The sequence below is a fragment of the Gallus gallus genome, chromosome 7, assembly GCF_016699485.2.
Source record: "Gallus gallus isolate bGalGal1 chromosome 7, bGalGal1.mat.broiler.GRCg7b, whole genome shotgun sequence".
Taxonomy (NCBI): domain Eukaryota; kingdom Metazoa; phylum Chordata; class Aves; order Galliformes; family Phasianidae; genus Gallus; species Gallus gallus.
Window position 1 is genome coordinate 4239244 of NC_052538.1, and position 16768 is coordinate 4256011.

At 45.7% G+C, this 16768-nt stretch overlaps 1 protein-coding gene and 1 long non-coding RNA gene across 5 annotated transcripts in view; one reads left to right on the plus strand and one right to left on the minus strand.

Annotated features, from left to right (window-relative positions):
- The window catches only part of VWC2L (von Willebrand factor C domain containing 2 like), a 39391-nt gene extending 35898 nt beyond the window's left edge, over positions 1 to 3493 (plus strand). For all 4 annotated transcript variants that reach the window (XM_426552.7, XM_004942464.5, XM_004942465.5 and 1 more), the window contains one exon: positions 1747 to 3493. In XM_426552.7, coding sequence (XP_426552.3) covers positions 1747 to 1895 — 149 coding nt within the window. In that variant the 3' untranslated portion in view covers positions 1896 to 3493. The remainder of the gene's footprint in view (positions 1 to 1746) is intronic.
- The window catches only part of LOC107053784, a 48005-nt gene that overhangs the window by 25453 nt on the left and 5784 nt on the right, over positions 1 to 16768 (minus strand). Inside the window, exons 3-5 of the long non-coding RNA XR_005861329.2 lie at positions 12899 to 12984; positions 1497 to 1614; positions 471 to 578 (exon numbers count right to left, since the gene is read on the minus strand). This is a non-coding gene — a long non-coding RNA (uncharacterized LOC107053784). The remainder of the gene's footprint in view (positions 1 to 470; positions 579 to 1496; positions 1615 to 12898; positions 12985 to 16768) is intronic.

Consider the following 16768-nt stretch of genomic DNA (forward strand, 5'->3'; position numbering starts at 1 on the left):
ATCACAGCCGCTCCTGCATCCTGAGCTGGCTGCTGGAAGGCTGGAGGATTTCACCCACACCAAGTTGGCTCTTGGCACTGTAAATCTGCCGTGGTTACACAGCAGGAGAGAGATCTGTTTGGAAATGCATGTCGGTGTTGGATCAGCATTGGATGCTCAAATGATGTGATTAATAGGCAGCTGCGGGGCAACAGCAGAGAAAACGATCTTCCCCTTTCCTTGCCACCCTAATCTTCAGAGGAAGTGTTTTGTTTAAATGTTAATGAAAAGGTTTTTTTTTTCTCTGGGAGAGCAGAGCAGGCTGTTCTTTGGAGCCTGCCTATCCTCGGCATCCCCAACACTGGCAGGCAATCAGAGCGTCCCATTAAAGAGGTACAGGCACTTACTGCAGCTTTAAATACAGCCAGCTGCAATTATTGGCCTTTCCATTGCGTTTGACCCAGACTTTTAGCAGCAGAAAATGAGCCTACCTGATGGAGGAGCCTGCTCGGATGTCATAACACAGCAGCATCCATCAGGCTTCGTGAAGCATAGAATTAACATCTGTTGGAATTGCAGCAGCAGCACAGCCAGACACCCTGAAGACATGGGGAGAAACGACAGTTTTGAGGGGCTGCTGGAAAACAGTGCAGCTGAGTGCACAGCCATTGCAAAACAGTCTTCCAGCAAGACAGGGTTAGGTCCCTCCTTGCACTTCCCGAATGAAATAAGGATGGGTAATTGCAGTGAGAAAGGGGGGTGGTTTATCGATACAAAGCGCTGTGTTTATCAGCAGATAACATGCAAAGCAGGGGTCTTGAGAACAATAAAATATATTTGATGCCGTGGTGTTTATGGCCTTGAGGATGAGTGAGGAAGCCTTGTGTGGCTTGGGACGAGGCCTGGGTGTGGCCAGCAGAGGCTGACCTGCCTGCAGCTGTGATTCATGATACACCAAGAAATGCCAAGTTCTGGTGCAGACATCATTGGGGACTTATTCCTCAGGCTGTGGCTTTGTTAACTTGAATGTGAAGGAGCTGATGTAAAACTGAAGAGGCATTTATTAAAGGGAGGGAGGTCACTTAAACATGGAAGTTTAGGCAAAAATTCAGGCAACACCACTCACCACTCATCTTTCAAATGCATCCCATGCACTAGGAGAAGAGATTAAAAAGCAAGTCCAGCTGAGGAGTGACATTTTGGAGCAATAATCTAAGCCACCGGGCACTCAAATGTGTTCATGCTTCCTTGATACTTTGTATGCGACCACCCCAATTTGCTGGCTCTGCTGTTAATTCATGAAATCATAGAATCATAGAATCACAGGTTGGTTGGGTTGGAAGGGACCTCAAAGCCCACCAGCGCCAACCCCTGCCATGGGTAGGGATACCTCCCACAGATCAGGCTGCCCACAGCCCCATCCAGCCTGGCTTTGGGCGCTGCCAGGGGTGAGGCAGCCACAGCTTCTCTGGGCAGCCTGTTCAGTCTTATGTGGGAGTTGAATTGCCATAAATCACCTGTGGCTTCCAGCGCTGGGGCTCTGGATGCAGGATGAGTGGGTTCTGGTCGTGTCCATCAGCACGGGATCACCAGGTTACAGCAGCAATGCTTGTCCTCGCGGTCTGGAAGCCAAACCTTGGGATAAAGCGGCACTAAGTGAGCACGCAGCAAAAAAGGGAGATACCCAACTTCATTAAATTCAATATAAAATAATAATAATAATGAGAAACGTGCATTCATTTCTACAATGTGCCTGTGTTCCCACAGGTCCCAACTGCTTCGCAGGAACCACCATCATCCCCGCGGGCATCGAGGTGAAGGTGGACGACTGCAACATCTGCCACTGCCACAACGGGGACTGGTGGAAGCCAGCGCAGTGCTCCAAGCGCGAGTGCCAGGGCAAGCAGGCTCTGTAGCTGCAGAACCCCTCGCTGCCGCCGCGACTGCGGCTCCAACGCGTCCCAGCTCCTCCAGCTGCTGCAGGGTCACCACCGAGGCCACCGGGCACTCCTGGCAGGACAGGGTTTCCCTCCCTGCCCTCTTGCTTTCGGCCCCACGTACCCAGCACCTAGGTAGCTGCTCCGCTTTTGTGATTATCGGCGCTCAGTAGGGATTCTGTGGTGAGATGTGGAGAGGAAGAAGAAGAGAAAATGCAACGTCCGGCGCAAGCTCTTTGACTGGCGATGCCTCCGAGGCGCCGCTTCGCTCACTGCTCTCACTTCCGACGGCGCGGATCGCGGTTTTCCACAGTCATTTCTTTTGCTGTTGTGATTTATTTGTGATAACTTTTTTAAGCCGAAGCTGGGATGGTCGGGGCAATACAGCTATGAGCGAAGCAGCGGGTGGTCTCCGTGGTGTCTGTGGGGGGGCACTAAGGACAGGAGGGGGCATGGGCCAGCAGCGGGGATGGGGCTGAGCCCAACGCTGGGTCTGTGCTGACCTTCCCCACCACGTGGGGACAGCAATGCTGAGGATGTTGACATGGGCACCGTGAGCTTGTGGCCATGTCTCACGAGGACATCAAGAGCACGGCATCTTACCCAGGTCAGAGAGGCACGGTGTCTCCCCACAGCTCTTTGCTGGGGCCGGTTGCTCTCCCTCTGATTCACTAGTACTGTGCCAGTCACCGCTCACACTCCGTTTGCTGCTTTTTGCCCATTGCCATTAGGACAAGGGTGGTTATTTCGGTCAGCCTTCAGCCCAGCACCTGCTCTTAGCAGTGACGATGGCAAATCCAACCAGCACATGCATCGAGGCGGTCTCGGTTGGTGCACAGCTGCCTTTGTATTTTCATTTCTTCCCCATTCTGCATTTCAGCAGAGGGCAGATCCTTAGCTGGGGTGGGTCAAGCACTGGTGCAGCCACTGCTGTGCTTGGGCTGAGGATGCGCTCCCTTCTGGCACCGCGAACAAAGCCATCGTCACCTTGGTTTATCAGCTGCTCTCTGCCAATACCATCCATCCCTTTTCAAAGTTTTCAAACAATAGCGTGCCTGAAACTAGTGAGGGAAAAACAAACAAAAAAAAACCTATTCTGTAAAAAAAAAAAAAAGGGGGGGGGGGGGGGAGGGGGTTCTAGAAACAATATTTGATGTGTAAAAGAATATATTATTAAAAAAAATTATTTTGTTAAATATAAAGTGTGTGAACCAGCAAAAAAAAAACCCTCTATATCTGTGGTGTATTTTCCTCTGCTGATTTCCCCACCCCAGTTCACCATCACATCGCTACCTGCAGCTCCAAGGCCCTCCCCTCAACCTCCACATGCTCTTTTCCCTTCACTGGTGCCATTTGATATTCAGCCCCACGTCCCAAATGTGGGAATTTGCTTTCTGTTCACAAACTCCTTTTGCTACCTCCAGATGCATCATTATTTACACTGATTAGTAGTTACTCTAATTAATTACAGCTTAATTACTGTAGTTAATGTTTGTACAGTGCTTGGAACAGGTACGGTGCTATACGTGCCGGTTATTATTATTTTCTCCATTATTAATTAAACACCATCAACATTCCATGCCGTGCTACTCCATTATTTTCTGAGAGGCAGGGCAGCACCCATATTCCTGCCCAGAAGGACCTCACCCAGCTTCCCATGGGAAAGCCATGCCATTTGTTCTCCAGCTATGGCAAGATGGATCACTAATGTCACTAAAGACTCATCAGCGGGCACCTAGGGTGCTTGGAGCAACCCCCAAAATCCTCATCACTGATGCAGCCAGTCTCAAGCCTGACAGAGCAGATCCAGAATGGAAATCCCATCCAGCTCTCTGCTTTATACTTTTTTTTTAACACATAGCCTGCTTATTTCCAAAGAGTTTCAGCCTCATCTCAGTCTTTTTTTTTTTTTTTTTTCTTTGCGTTTTAGTTCATTTCTCCCTTTAATTAATCACAGCTCTGGGCCAGCCAGACCCATTAACTACTATTCTCATTTAGACCTTTCAGAGATGCGGTTGCAGATGCAATTTAATTTGTTGACCCATGATCGATAGCAATTAATGCCATCTCTTTAATCTTGTTGGAAGGTTCATCTTGGGCTTCCAGAGGCTGCCGTCTCAAGGGAAAGTTGTCTGAAACATATGTTATTAGATGGAGGAGCACAACCTCCTCCAGTCCTTCCCATTCCCTTGAGGGCTGACGCTCAGGGACAGGTTTCAAAGCACCCAATTTCAGTAGGACTTATCAGAGCTGCATATGTTCAATAGGGACGTGTGACAGGGGCTGTCAAGGTGGCACATCTCCAAAACCCAAAGTGTCCATGCTCATTCTTAAGGACATCTGTCACTATGGCAGTGTTGGGTTCTAAAGACAGAGGTGGGTGGGTGAGTGGATGGATGGATGGACGGGTGGACGGGTGGATGGGTGGATGGGTGGATGGGTGGATGGATGGATGGATGGATGGATGGACAGATGGAGGGATGGACAGATGGAGGGATGGGTGGATGATGACCAAATAATAGCTGTCCTTTATAACAGCTGAACTGGCCATGATTAGGGTGGATGGATTACGCTGGGGAAATACAAGATGCATTCATGACAGATAGAGCAGAGAAGAAGGTGGATTAAGGGGAAGGAAGGTGGTAAGGGATAGAGAAGAGCATGGACTTGGTAGAGGTGAAAGCTGACAAAGGTGGTGTAAATGGATTGGAAAGATGATGTATATAGAGGACAGAGTTAGAAATGATACATTCTAACAGACATGAACAGAAAAAGGAGAATAAGTCTCTTGAAAGGAGTAAGAGAAGAGTGAGGTCTTTGTGGTGATACTTCCAGCATGATAAATAGACTTCTACAGAGTGATTGTGAGAATACTTCCCCTGGGAAAAACTGAGAGGCGGCAGTGGCAGGAAAACCCCAGCCGCAGTGAAACAAGATTAATTCCTTCACACCCCGGTGGAAGCAGTCTTTATCTCTACATCACTTGCACGTCATCACCAGGCACAAGTCCTTCCCCCAACTAAGAGACATCCAAAACAAAGCTAAATCTGGGAAGAAATAGGCTTTGGGCACTCTCCATCCAGTTCCACACGGTAGCAGGATGCTGAGCACCAATAGTCCTGGGCTAGCAGCATGCAATGGCTGCAGCAGCACATGACTTGAGTCCTATTTGACACAACCCTCCCCGTCCCAGATGTCCCAACTGCAGGAAGGCTGTGGCCACTGCAGTAGCAATCACAGCTCTGCAAAATGCAAAGCCAAAGAGCAGGACCTCAGCCTCCAGCACAGCAGGAGCCATCACGTGCTTCCCTTCAGTGGCTGTTGAAGTGAAAAGAAAGCCTGCGTGAATGTATAGTGAATGAATGCCTTTTACATAGCAAAATTATATGTTTTTGCAACAGCAATTCAATATAGAAAATGACAGATTTATCAAAAATAGGCCTACTACTGTAGCGTAGAAGGTTAGTTCTTGAAAGACAGGGAACACAGCAAAAGCATATTGAAAGAAAGGGCCTGCACTCATATATTAAACTTACCATACATATACTTGTATTTGCACATGTACCTCCTACATTTTCTGAAGGGATTTGCGGGTGGGGAGCATCTAAAAGAGCATCTAAATGAACTCTGCTTCCAAATGCTCTTGCCTGCTGACAGTGAAATGGGGAGAATACACACTAGCTCTGATATCCCATAAAGTAGCCCGGGGGTCCATAATAATTCACATGAAAATGATTTTTGGCCTTACTGTGCTTTATGTGCATAACCAATACAAGGCATATGAAAATAATCCATTGCCAGCACACTTCTGGACACAAGATATGTAAGCCCAGGAAGAGAAGTAATTAAGCACTAGGAAACTGGAAGAAAAGGAAAATCCAAACAAGTCCAGCTCCTCTGGGATAGCAGAGAGAGAGGTGGTGCTTTCCTCACCAAGGCTGGGGTGGGTTACCTATGTGTACAAGAGACCTCAGCCTCTGGGCAGGCAGCCAGCTTGGTGCCACCAATGTTGATTCAACAACGGAAGAGCAAAAGCCTCTCCTCAGGCCTCTTCTCAAGCCTCTTCTCAGAGGTCATGCCCTCTGACCACACCGGTTCCCCTAGGGCCACTGTAGTGGGAATATTGTCACAGCTTGAAGCAATGATTGAGCACCTGGTGGGAAGGCACGGCCAGTCCAGGGGAGCTCAGGTGCATGCAGTGCACCTGAGTGATGGGAAGGGGTGGAACCAGGATCCACCCCTTCCCAGACCTCATTTAAGGGATGGCAATGGAGGTGAAGGTATCTCACTGGAGAGCTCTGCATACCTGAGGCCTTCTGCATCCATAGCTGCTGTATTTGGGCTTGTCCTTATTTGCTGTAGCCTAGGACTTTGTCACCCTGTCATTATTGCTGTTTCCATCACATTGTAGTATTACACTTGGAAAGCCAGGCAGATACTCATTTACAATGGGTTATCTTAACATAAATAAATGAAATTATGCATTGGATGTTCACTGGGACTCCTAATACACTACAAGAGGAACTCCCAGAGGAAATCCTGAGATTCCTGGGTTCCCCATGGCTAAGTGTCATACAGATTATTGAAGAAGGGGGGCCAATAAGGGACAATGGTCATTCATTAAATCCCCTTCAAAAATGGCTTACTTTTTGAATAAACTAGGACAAGATTTTTTTGACAGCTGAGGAAAGAGTAGTAGCAGCATCTGCCATAGCATGGCTGCTGCTACTATTAATACCTATCATTCCTTGGAGGAAGAACTGAAAGATGAAGGTGAGATTTTAAAGGCCCATATTAGACAAATGAAAGTAACATTACATCTTTGACAGGGCAAACTGCCTCCCCTTTAACTGGATTTTCCCCTCTGAAATTAAGACCCATATCATTAAAAGGGGAAAAGAACTTAGGTCAGCAGGATCCTTGGATCCTAGTTGAATCTAAAAACAGAAAGAAAATTGAGCAGACTAAAACCCAACCAGAGGATGTGGGAACAAACCTCAGATCCTCTAGAAATAAGGCCAGTAATAACTCAAAAGACAAAACCCAGGACGGACCAGCAGGGTTAGTGCCTGGAGTGGCCCCCTGCCCACACTGCTCTATGTGTAGAGGCATGCCAAACTCACCGATCTGTTGCAACTATTGAAACAAGACCTCAAGAAAGCATGCCAGCCTGGCTTTGAGCTTATGGGATATGGGACCTGGAAGTGTGGTAATTAATGGGCCCAAGATTTCCAAACTTGTATTTATTACTGTGCATCCGGCCCTCAGACAGAGATTGTATGTGACAGTAATACATGAGAAAACCATTCTTTAATTCAGTGGATAATGGCAGCAAGTAGAATCATATAGCTGAACAGAAGTGATGTACTGAAAAATACTGATCTGTGGCCCTCAATGGAAGAACTCCAAAATTATATCAGAGAACTAGGAATGAAGGAGGCCACTCAAAAATCCAGGCCTAGTTAAGTTTTTGGCAGCAATGAGGGACCTCATACTACAACAAGCTCCTCCCCACCAGTATGGTACACTGGTGTCCATACTGAACTCCTTAGTGGCCTCAGAAGGCATCATTTAACAAGGCACCCAATTGCTGACTGATCTGAGACAGCACCTTTGGACCAGGTGCAATTTCCAAATGTTAGAAGGTGGGCAGAGGTCCTCCCTGTTACTAAAACCAGGAGATTTGCCCCATGGACTCCTCAATCAGGACCCATATGCATATCTTGAAAACAGATCTTTAATGACTTAATCCAGGCTGGGGTTCAATTTGCTTTTGCAAATCTGATCACCAGCCCAATTATGTCCTTCTCCAGCTACAGAAGCAATTGGAGGAAAATCAAAATCTTCACAACTTCCCCCAAAAAGTAGGGAAGAGAGTTATTGAGAAAATACCAATAAGAACATGGAACCTGGAAGATTCCTTATTTCCCAGTAAAAGGAAAAAACCTCCTCAAGTGACCCAGGCCACTACCGCCCCGGTCCTGGAATATATAGGCAGATATACTATGGAGTCTGACTTTCCAGATGACAGTAAGAGTTCAGACTGAGTGAGAGATGTATTAGTATCTGGACTGTGCAGGTGATATTAAGAGGCCATGCAAAACATGAGTCTATTTGCTTGCCAAACCCGTGCTGGATTACTAATGCTAAATAGCATAGACTTCTGAGAGGGCAAGAGGAAATATCTAGAATGATGCAGGAACTAGGAAAAAGCAGGGATCATAAGACCTGCACATATCCCATATAATTTCTCCATGTGGCCAGTACAGAAGTCAGATGGCAGGTGGACAATGACAGTGGATTGCAGAGAATTAAATAAGGTCACACTGCCTATTCATGCAGCCATACCCAATATTGCCTCCCTGATGGATGAACACATTGAGTAGGGATATAGAAACCTACCATTGTGTCCTGGACATGCAATATGCATTTTTCAGTATTCCCATTCATGAAGAATCACAACATCAGTTTGCATTTACATGGGAATACAGGCAATGGACCTTTCAGGTCCTGCTGCAAGGGTATGTGTGTTCACCAACCTATTGCCATAACTTAGTGATACATGACCTAGCAGATCGGAATAATCCTAATAACATCAAACTGTACCACTATATTGATGATGTCATATTGATGTCTGACTCATTGGAGGCATTAGGAATGGCAGTAGATTCATTGACTACTCATTTACAAGAAAAAGGGTGGGCTATAAACCCGCAGAAGGTGCAAGGACCAGGCTTGTCAGTGAAATTGTTGGGTGTAGTTCCATTGGGAAAGACCAAAGTACTACCTAGTGAGATAACAGGTAAGATTCAGGTCTTCCCAGTCCCTACAGTGCAAAGGCAGCTGCAAGAATTTTTGGGTATATTGGGATATTGGTGTTCCTTTATACCTGACTTGGTGCAGCTGCTGAGGTCTCTGTACTGACTCACAAAGGCCGAAAATGGGACTGGGGGAGAATAGAACAAGAGGCATTCAAGCAAGCAAAACTAGCTGTTAAATAGGCCAAGGCAGTGGGTATATTTGATCCTCCCCTTCCTGCTGAACTAGATGTCCATGTAACTCAGGACGGGTTCGGTTGGGGCCTACAGCAGCTCCAGAATTCTATTGGAACCCCAGTTAGGTTTTGGCTTCAGGTCTGGCATGGAGCAGAAGAGAGGTACAGTATGATTTGAAAAACAGTTTTTGGCTGCCTACTCACATTACAGACAGTAGAGCCAATAACCCAAACATCTGAAGTCATAGTTGACCTTGCCAATTCAGGAGGGGTGTAAGATCTGACCCACCTTCCTAAGACAGAGTTGCCCATGCACAGACAGTAGCATGATGAGTCACTTATCTCAGCCAGAGGAGTAGTCTGTCTTTGTCACCATTGAAAGAAGTCCAGAAGATCCTAGGCCTGGTGATGTATCATAGTGATGTGCCAGAAGAGACAATGGTTGCTGCACCAGAGAAGAGTTCTGTTCAGGAAGGAAAATATCCCATTCCTGAAGATGCCTGGTATACAGATAGGTCCAGCAAGGGTAACCCAAGCAAGTGGAGAGCAGTGGCATACCATTCCTCTGCTGAAAACGTCTGGTTTGAAGAAGGGGATGATCAGAGTAGCCAATGGGCAGAACTGTGAGCTGTGTGGATGGTGATAACCAAGGAACCCAGAGATGGTATCTTGAATATTTGCACAGCTAGTTGGACTGTGTACCGGGGGCTCACTCTTTGGATTGCACAGTGGGCCACCCAGGAATGGACTATTCACACCTGACCAATCAGGGGCAGATGTGGCTAGACATCTGGAATGAAGTTAAACACAGGACTGTACATGTCTACCGTGTTTCTGGTCACCAACCCCTACAGTCACCATGAAATGATGAAGCTGGCACACTGGCTCAAGTTTGATGGTTTGAGGATTCACCATCTGATAACATTGCCTACTTGTTACATCAGAAGCTGTGGCATGCTGGACAAAAGACAACGTGGGCAGCTGCGAAAGCATGGGTGCTGCCCATACAACTGTCCAATACCATCAAGGCATGCTGAGACTACAATGCTTGCTCCAGGATGAGACCAAGACCACTACTAGAAACAGCAGCCCATCTTGCTAGAGGACACAAATCTCTCCAGCAATAGCAGATCTATTACATTAGGGCCATCCCTCAGTCTGAGGGGATGAGATACGCCCTGACCCACGTCAACGCAGCAAGTGGGCTAATGCAGGCCTATCCGGTGCCAAGAACAAAGCAGGCATATATCATCAAGGCACTCACCAAGCTGATGACTGTCTATGGGACACCTCAACTCATTAAGAGCAACCAAGGAACTCATTTCACGGTATTCTTAAGGCTGCCCTGAAGATAGACTCTCAGTCCCTGCAGGGGTGGACAGAGAGACTCTACAAAACCCTGTGGGACCTGAATGAAAAGCCTAGAGGGAGGAGACCCAGTGCCCTGAAGATGCTACAGACTATGTGGGCCTCTCTGCTTAGAGATCCAAATGACAGGCACCGATATTTGGGTAAGACCCCCAAACTGGCAATGAAAATAATCACATCAAGGTGGTGTGGCCTACTTGCACCCTGGGAGATTATTGGAGGTTGGGGGACCAGTAGTCCCCCTGGTAATGGGCACATAGCCTGCAGACATCGTGGTCAACACTCCAGTTTCCATTGCAAAGGGGACCTTAATCATGTCCCTGTGGCAAAGCAGAATCCTTTGGTAACTGACATAGGTATGCAGCCTCAGATATTGGTCCTGGACAGCTGGGACATGCCCTAGTGCAAGCTGAAACATTGACCCAGGGCAGGAACACAGCCTGTATCTCACTGTGGAGGGTGGACCTACCCCTGCTGTAGTGAAAATGCCGAGTCACAGCTTGAGCCAGTGATGGAGCACCTGGTGGAAAGGCAGGGCCAGTGGAGCTCATGCAGTGCATCTGAGCAATGGGAAGGGCTGGAGCCGGGATCCACCCCTTTCCAGACTCCATTTAAGAGCTGGCAGTGGAGGTGAGGGTATCTTGCTGTTTGGGCAAACCCAAACAGTAGGGTTTGCCAGGCTTTATTTGCTGCTCTGAGTGAGGCATGATGGTGATGCTGAGAGACAGGAAGCTGAAGGCCATGGCTTGGAACAGGCTGCAGAAGTGGAGCATTCTGCCATGGGCCACACAATGGTGCCAGGCACTGGGATGGCTTGGACCTGCCTTTGGTGATGTGGATCCTGCCTTGGAGGTTTTCAGAAGTGGCTGTGAAGGTGAGTTGTTGAACTGATGAAAAATGTCCATCAGTTCACTGAAACATCATTTTAAATTAGTGTTAGAAACAGACAATATTTGCTCACTTATTACTGAGCAATCTTGATGAGTACAACATCTGCCTTGCACTAGCAGCTTTTGGCATTTCCTGGGTCTGGCTGCATTCCTGCAAATTAGCTGTAAAAATAGCTGTATTTGCTGTTGCTTCTCATTTTTCAAAGTATAAAATGTTTAAGATTCTTCTTTTAAGGAAGCAGCAAAGAGCTTCCCAGGAAAACCCATCATTGACATTTTGAAACAGTTGTGCTGTGTTAATCATCATCTTCATCCTGGTCACCCATGTGGACGGATGTGCGCACTTCCAGGGGAAGAGGGAAGAAGGGGATATACAAAATGTGAGGAACTTGTTATCTTTCAAATAATCCACTCCCCTATGTGCTGAAACACTCGTTTTGCAGTCCATTAAGCTCAATTTAATGCTGATAGAACATGCCTGGAATTGAGAGGACGGTAAAGGTTTTAGGCTTTAATTTTACTCAAATGAAAAATTCTGCATGCTCCTGGCTGGTGTCAGTACTTCTGTAGCAAAGACAACAGGCCCCGTAGGAAGCATGAGGCCAAGGTTAAAGCACTTCTAAGCCAAGATGCTATGGTACCCAAAGAAGCAATTTTCCATTGTATTGCATACCTTCTGGCACTCCATCGGCATGAATAGAAACTGTGAGCAAAAGGGGTGTGCAGGGACCCATTGGAACTACAGATAACTTTAAATTTCCCTGAACTTTCCCTGGATTCAAGGTTATTCTCTTGGCTTGCTGAAGTCCCCTGCACTTGGGTTAATTGCATTTCTAAACAAACAGTAGCATTACCCATCCTTGCTCCTCCAGCATTAAAAGAAACCAAATGATGGTGTGCCTGGAAAATAAAGCATGTTGTGATGGGAAGTCCCATAGGATGATTTAGCCTTGTGATTTTACTGAAAGCTCCTGAATCCCCCTGTTTTTGTTAGCAGAATAAAAAGTGGAAGGACGCCTGGGAGGTGAACTTAAGCAAGATACTTAGGGAAAGACACCTCTTTACAACTATCGCTCCGTTAAAGTTTCCCTGATGGTTTGCAGTTCCCTTCATTTAATGGATAGAACAGGAATATTGGACATGCTGTAACTCCTGTGAGGTGGAGATAGCACAAAGGCTATGAGACAATGAGGTGTCCCTTTTTGCTCCCATTTGGGTTCTCCTGAGATGATCCAGGCTTACTGTCCCTCCAGCTGGATGTAGGGGACCAATGCATCATTCACAGTCCCACCTCTCACCAAAACCATTAGTGACAATCTGAGCTCCATCCAGCCTGAGAAAGTGGATTACAAAGACCACCATTTCCTAGTTCAAAAACACCCACTACTCATACATTGACAGTGAATGCGGTACCTTGTAGGGGAACTATAGGAATTTTCTGCTGTGAATCTATATTAAGAAACAAGATGATAATGAATGAGAAACAAGATCTTAAGTGCAGAAATTTAGGTGGACATGACTGAATTTCCAACCACTGATGTCAACAGAAGTCCTTGGACAGAGTTAACCCAACAAGAAATGTTTCACCAGCCAGGTTTGCAAGAAATCCATGCACACCACAGATTTATTCTGCCATTACATATGTTGCCCAATAAGTGACATTTTACATTAGTTTTTGAGGGAATGGAAACACCTGTAAGAACAAAAATACATTGCACACATTTTGTTACCTTCATATGCAGGGACAGCCAGTGGGTGATCGTTCTCAAGCCTTGCCCTAGGGAAACCTTCAAGTGTCAGAGCCTTTCTGTTACAACTAAAGAGAAATTGAGTAGGTTTTAAAACACAAAAATAAAGGACAAAAAAAACAGCTGACTCACATTCCCTTCAAATAAGCACATCATTAAGATAGAGCACAACAAGAAATGGGCCAATGTCGTTATATTAAATTAGTGTGTGGTCTCAAATTCCTAAAGAGAAGCAGCAGGTATAACAGTGACATAACTACCAAGGCAATTGTATTATGAATTTTATTATTTTTTTATTAACAAATTTTTCACTCTTCCCCCGCTGTGGAAACTCCACATGATTAAGGGTGAGCGTATGCTTACATGCAAAATGAGATCTTCATTACTTGTTCTGATCGTTTGCAGCAACAATTGGTATTAATAAAGTTTGGGGATAGCCAATGGCAGGGAGCTGTGTTTCATCTTGCTACTATCGAGGGCTAACTTTGGGAAGGAAAATGAAATGTTAACTAACAAGCCATTTCCAAGAGTAATAGTCCCACTGTACATCATCAAACTAATAAAAGAACAGTCATGTAACACAAGGAAATTCCTCCTTCTCCAGGTATCTGGCTGCAAATCATATCTACACCATTTCCCTGTGTACAGACTGCTCAGTCTCAGGGTGCAGTTGCAGATTTCAATCAGTTTTGTTCATGAATTTATGCAGGCTCCTTACTGCTTACCTACTGCCTCTCATCTCCATCCTTTTCATTAATGAATTACAGAAGTATTAATTTACAATTAAGAGCCAGATAGCACTTCTTTCATGGATCACTTAATCAAAGGTGGGCTTGTATTGTTCAGTTACAAGTAAGTGGAAATACAGAAACAGAGACCAGCCACATTTCCAGGTTGTTCTTTAAGTACTCAGCACAAAACACTTTAAACATAATTCTAAGGAAAAAGAAACAACCTAAAGAAGCATCAGTTTCCAGAAGAGGCTCAGCCTCCAGTTGCTCTCATGAGCAATGTTTTACAAGTTCCTTTGTTTTTTTCCTAGAAACTCAATCTGTCTGTATTGACTGACAAAGAAAAGAATTCTTTGAATGTTTAACTTGAAGTGACTTCTCCAATGAGTGCTGGGTGAATCTGCAATGGTGCACAGGTCTAGCTGTGGTCCTTCCACTAATCATCTTGGGAACAAACCAAAAGCAAGGTCTAGAGATGGCAACTGCTGCTTGGTCTCTATTTGAGACAAGAACAGCTCCAGAGGGCACTCCTGCACATCCCTTCTGCTATGGGAAGGGGAAACATGGACACAAGCAGATGGAACACGAGCATCTTCCTCCAGTCATGGGTATGCTTACCACCTCTTTTGTGTTAACTTGTGTGGAAGTAGATTAAGCTTTCAGAGAAAACAGCTTTATTTTATGGGTTCATATATTAAAAAAAAAAGTAATTATCACTGAAACAGTTAATGACTCTGAGAGCTTAGCACTTCTGAAAAGTCGTGTTTTCAAGACTGATGTCCTGAACTGATATAGATAAAACCAAAGGCTCAGGCCCAGGCAGGGCAGGACTCCAGGTGATCCAGTCTCCTGTCTCCAATGCCAGCATCAGATGTACCAACTCAGCATGGGATGGGAGAAGATGCACAACAGTGGAGCAGAGCTGATTCCACCAGAACAGACTGTCTTCTTATGAGACAAGCCCTTCAACAGGCCCTCCCAAGGCACAAATCAAGGCATGCGTGTCATTTTTCTAAATGAAATGTTGCTACAATAACAGATCTCAAGTGTCCCCTGAAGGCACACTGATCGATAGTTATAATCACTTAATAAACACATAAGAAATGGCACAGTACAGGCCTGCATAATCTATGTGCAACGATCCTCAGTGACAAAGTGTAAGTGACCAAATCCCTTTCCAGGTCTAATGATATTTTGCTCCAGTAAGCCAGTGATATATCTTGTATGGAAAAAAATAAAGCACTCATGCATAAAATTAATACAGTAAGCTCTGAAGTCATAAAGCCTTCAGTCCATGATATATGAGATGGGAAAACTACTAACCTGTAATTCAAGTTCTCCCACTGTCTCATTCCCCATAGGTCCTCAGGTCACCTAGGCATTGCATGATCAAACTGGGCCATTTCAGCTGCATATGGATAATTAACAGACTAGTTGGGAAGCCCCTCAGGGTCATGGGCAAAAAAGTTCCGCAAAGACAGAGAGCTTCTCTTCATAGAGGTTAAACATTTATCTTCTTTTAGAGCAAATCTTTGTCCATTATGCTTCACTCCTCTAGAAGAACCTGTGACGTTCTGCAGAAGCAGGACCACAGCTGGACCTGTGCACTATTGCAGACTCACCCAGTACACATTGGAGAGCCCTCAGAGGCAAGAGGTCCTGGGGTTTTCCACACCAGTATGTACAGTACTCAGGGAAAATAAAGATATAGTCATAGCATCAAATAGTACTATTGTCTTTTGTCAGATTACTTCCATACACATACATGGCACACCTTTCCATTGCTGACTGTAGTGACTCAGGGATCAGAAATCCAACCCACAGATAATATTTCAATATCTTTCTTATGAGAAAAAGCAGACACCGCTTGTTTCAACTGGGGATTGCACACAGGAACACACTCCAGACTCCATCGATCTGCAATCCATCCCTTGTTTCAACCACAAAAATAATTATCCTTTGCATGTGAGATGATCAAAGTGTTTAAAAAAAAAAAAGCAAATCAAACTGCAGCTCCTCAATTGGGAATGCTGCCAATCTATCGAATCAATAGGTTGTTAGATACTTGAAGTGTGGGGGTATGTGAAAGCCATCAAGTGATTTCTCTGTTAATAATTACCATTAGAATAGGAATAAAAAGATACAGATCAGAAATAGTAAAATGTGAATGGCTTCTCATTAAGTGAAATTAGAGCACACGAGATTATTTTTGTCCTTTCTGCCTTGATTCTGTAACATTTTGCACTTGTAGACCCAGAGCTGCTCATGCATCCAACTTTGCCTACCAGGATTTCTGCTGAATATCCTCAAGTCATCAAGCCCCCAGAAGAGGAGAACTTACTTGGGATCTGGAGAGTCGTTGGTTAACATAGGGGCATGGGGACATCGAAGATCTGCACCTTGCAGAACTGAGCACTAGGAATGGCAGTAGACCAACTGCAGCAGCTCATTTAATATCTTTACTGATGACCTGGATGAGGGCATTGAGTGCACCCTCAGTAAGTTTGCATATTACACCAAGTTGGGAAGACGTGTTGATCTGCCTGGGGGTAGGAAGGCTCTACAGAGGGATCTGGATGGACTGAAGTTCAGCAACACCAAGTGCCAGATCCCAAGCTTTGGCCACAACAACCCCAGGCAATGCTACAGGCTCAGGGAACACTTGGCTGAACATGAGCCAGCAGTGTGTCCAGGTATCCAAGAAGGCCAATGGCATCCTGGCTTGTATCAGAAATAGTGTTGCCAGCAGGAGCAGGGAGGCTATCACCACTCTACTCAGCACTGGTAAGGCCACACCTTGAGTGCTGTGTTCAGTTTTGGGCCTCTCACTACAAGAAAGACATGGAGGCCCTGGAGGGTGTTCAGAGAAGGGCAACAAGAGGTCTGGAGTACCAGTCTTACAGGGAGCAGCTGAGGGAGCTTAGAGAGAACCTTAGTGGTTCTGTGACTCTGCAAAGCTCATTGCAGAGGTGACCACAGCAGGGCTCCAGTAAGACCAGAGCAGATTTTCTCCATGGACTACAGGTTTTAATGCAGAAACATGCACTCAGCCTAAACATCAATGTGGTATCTGCAAATAACAGTGGGAAGGTGCGGGATGAGAGTGGGGGTGTGGCTCTCC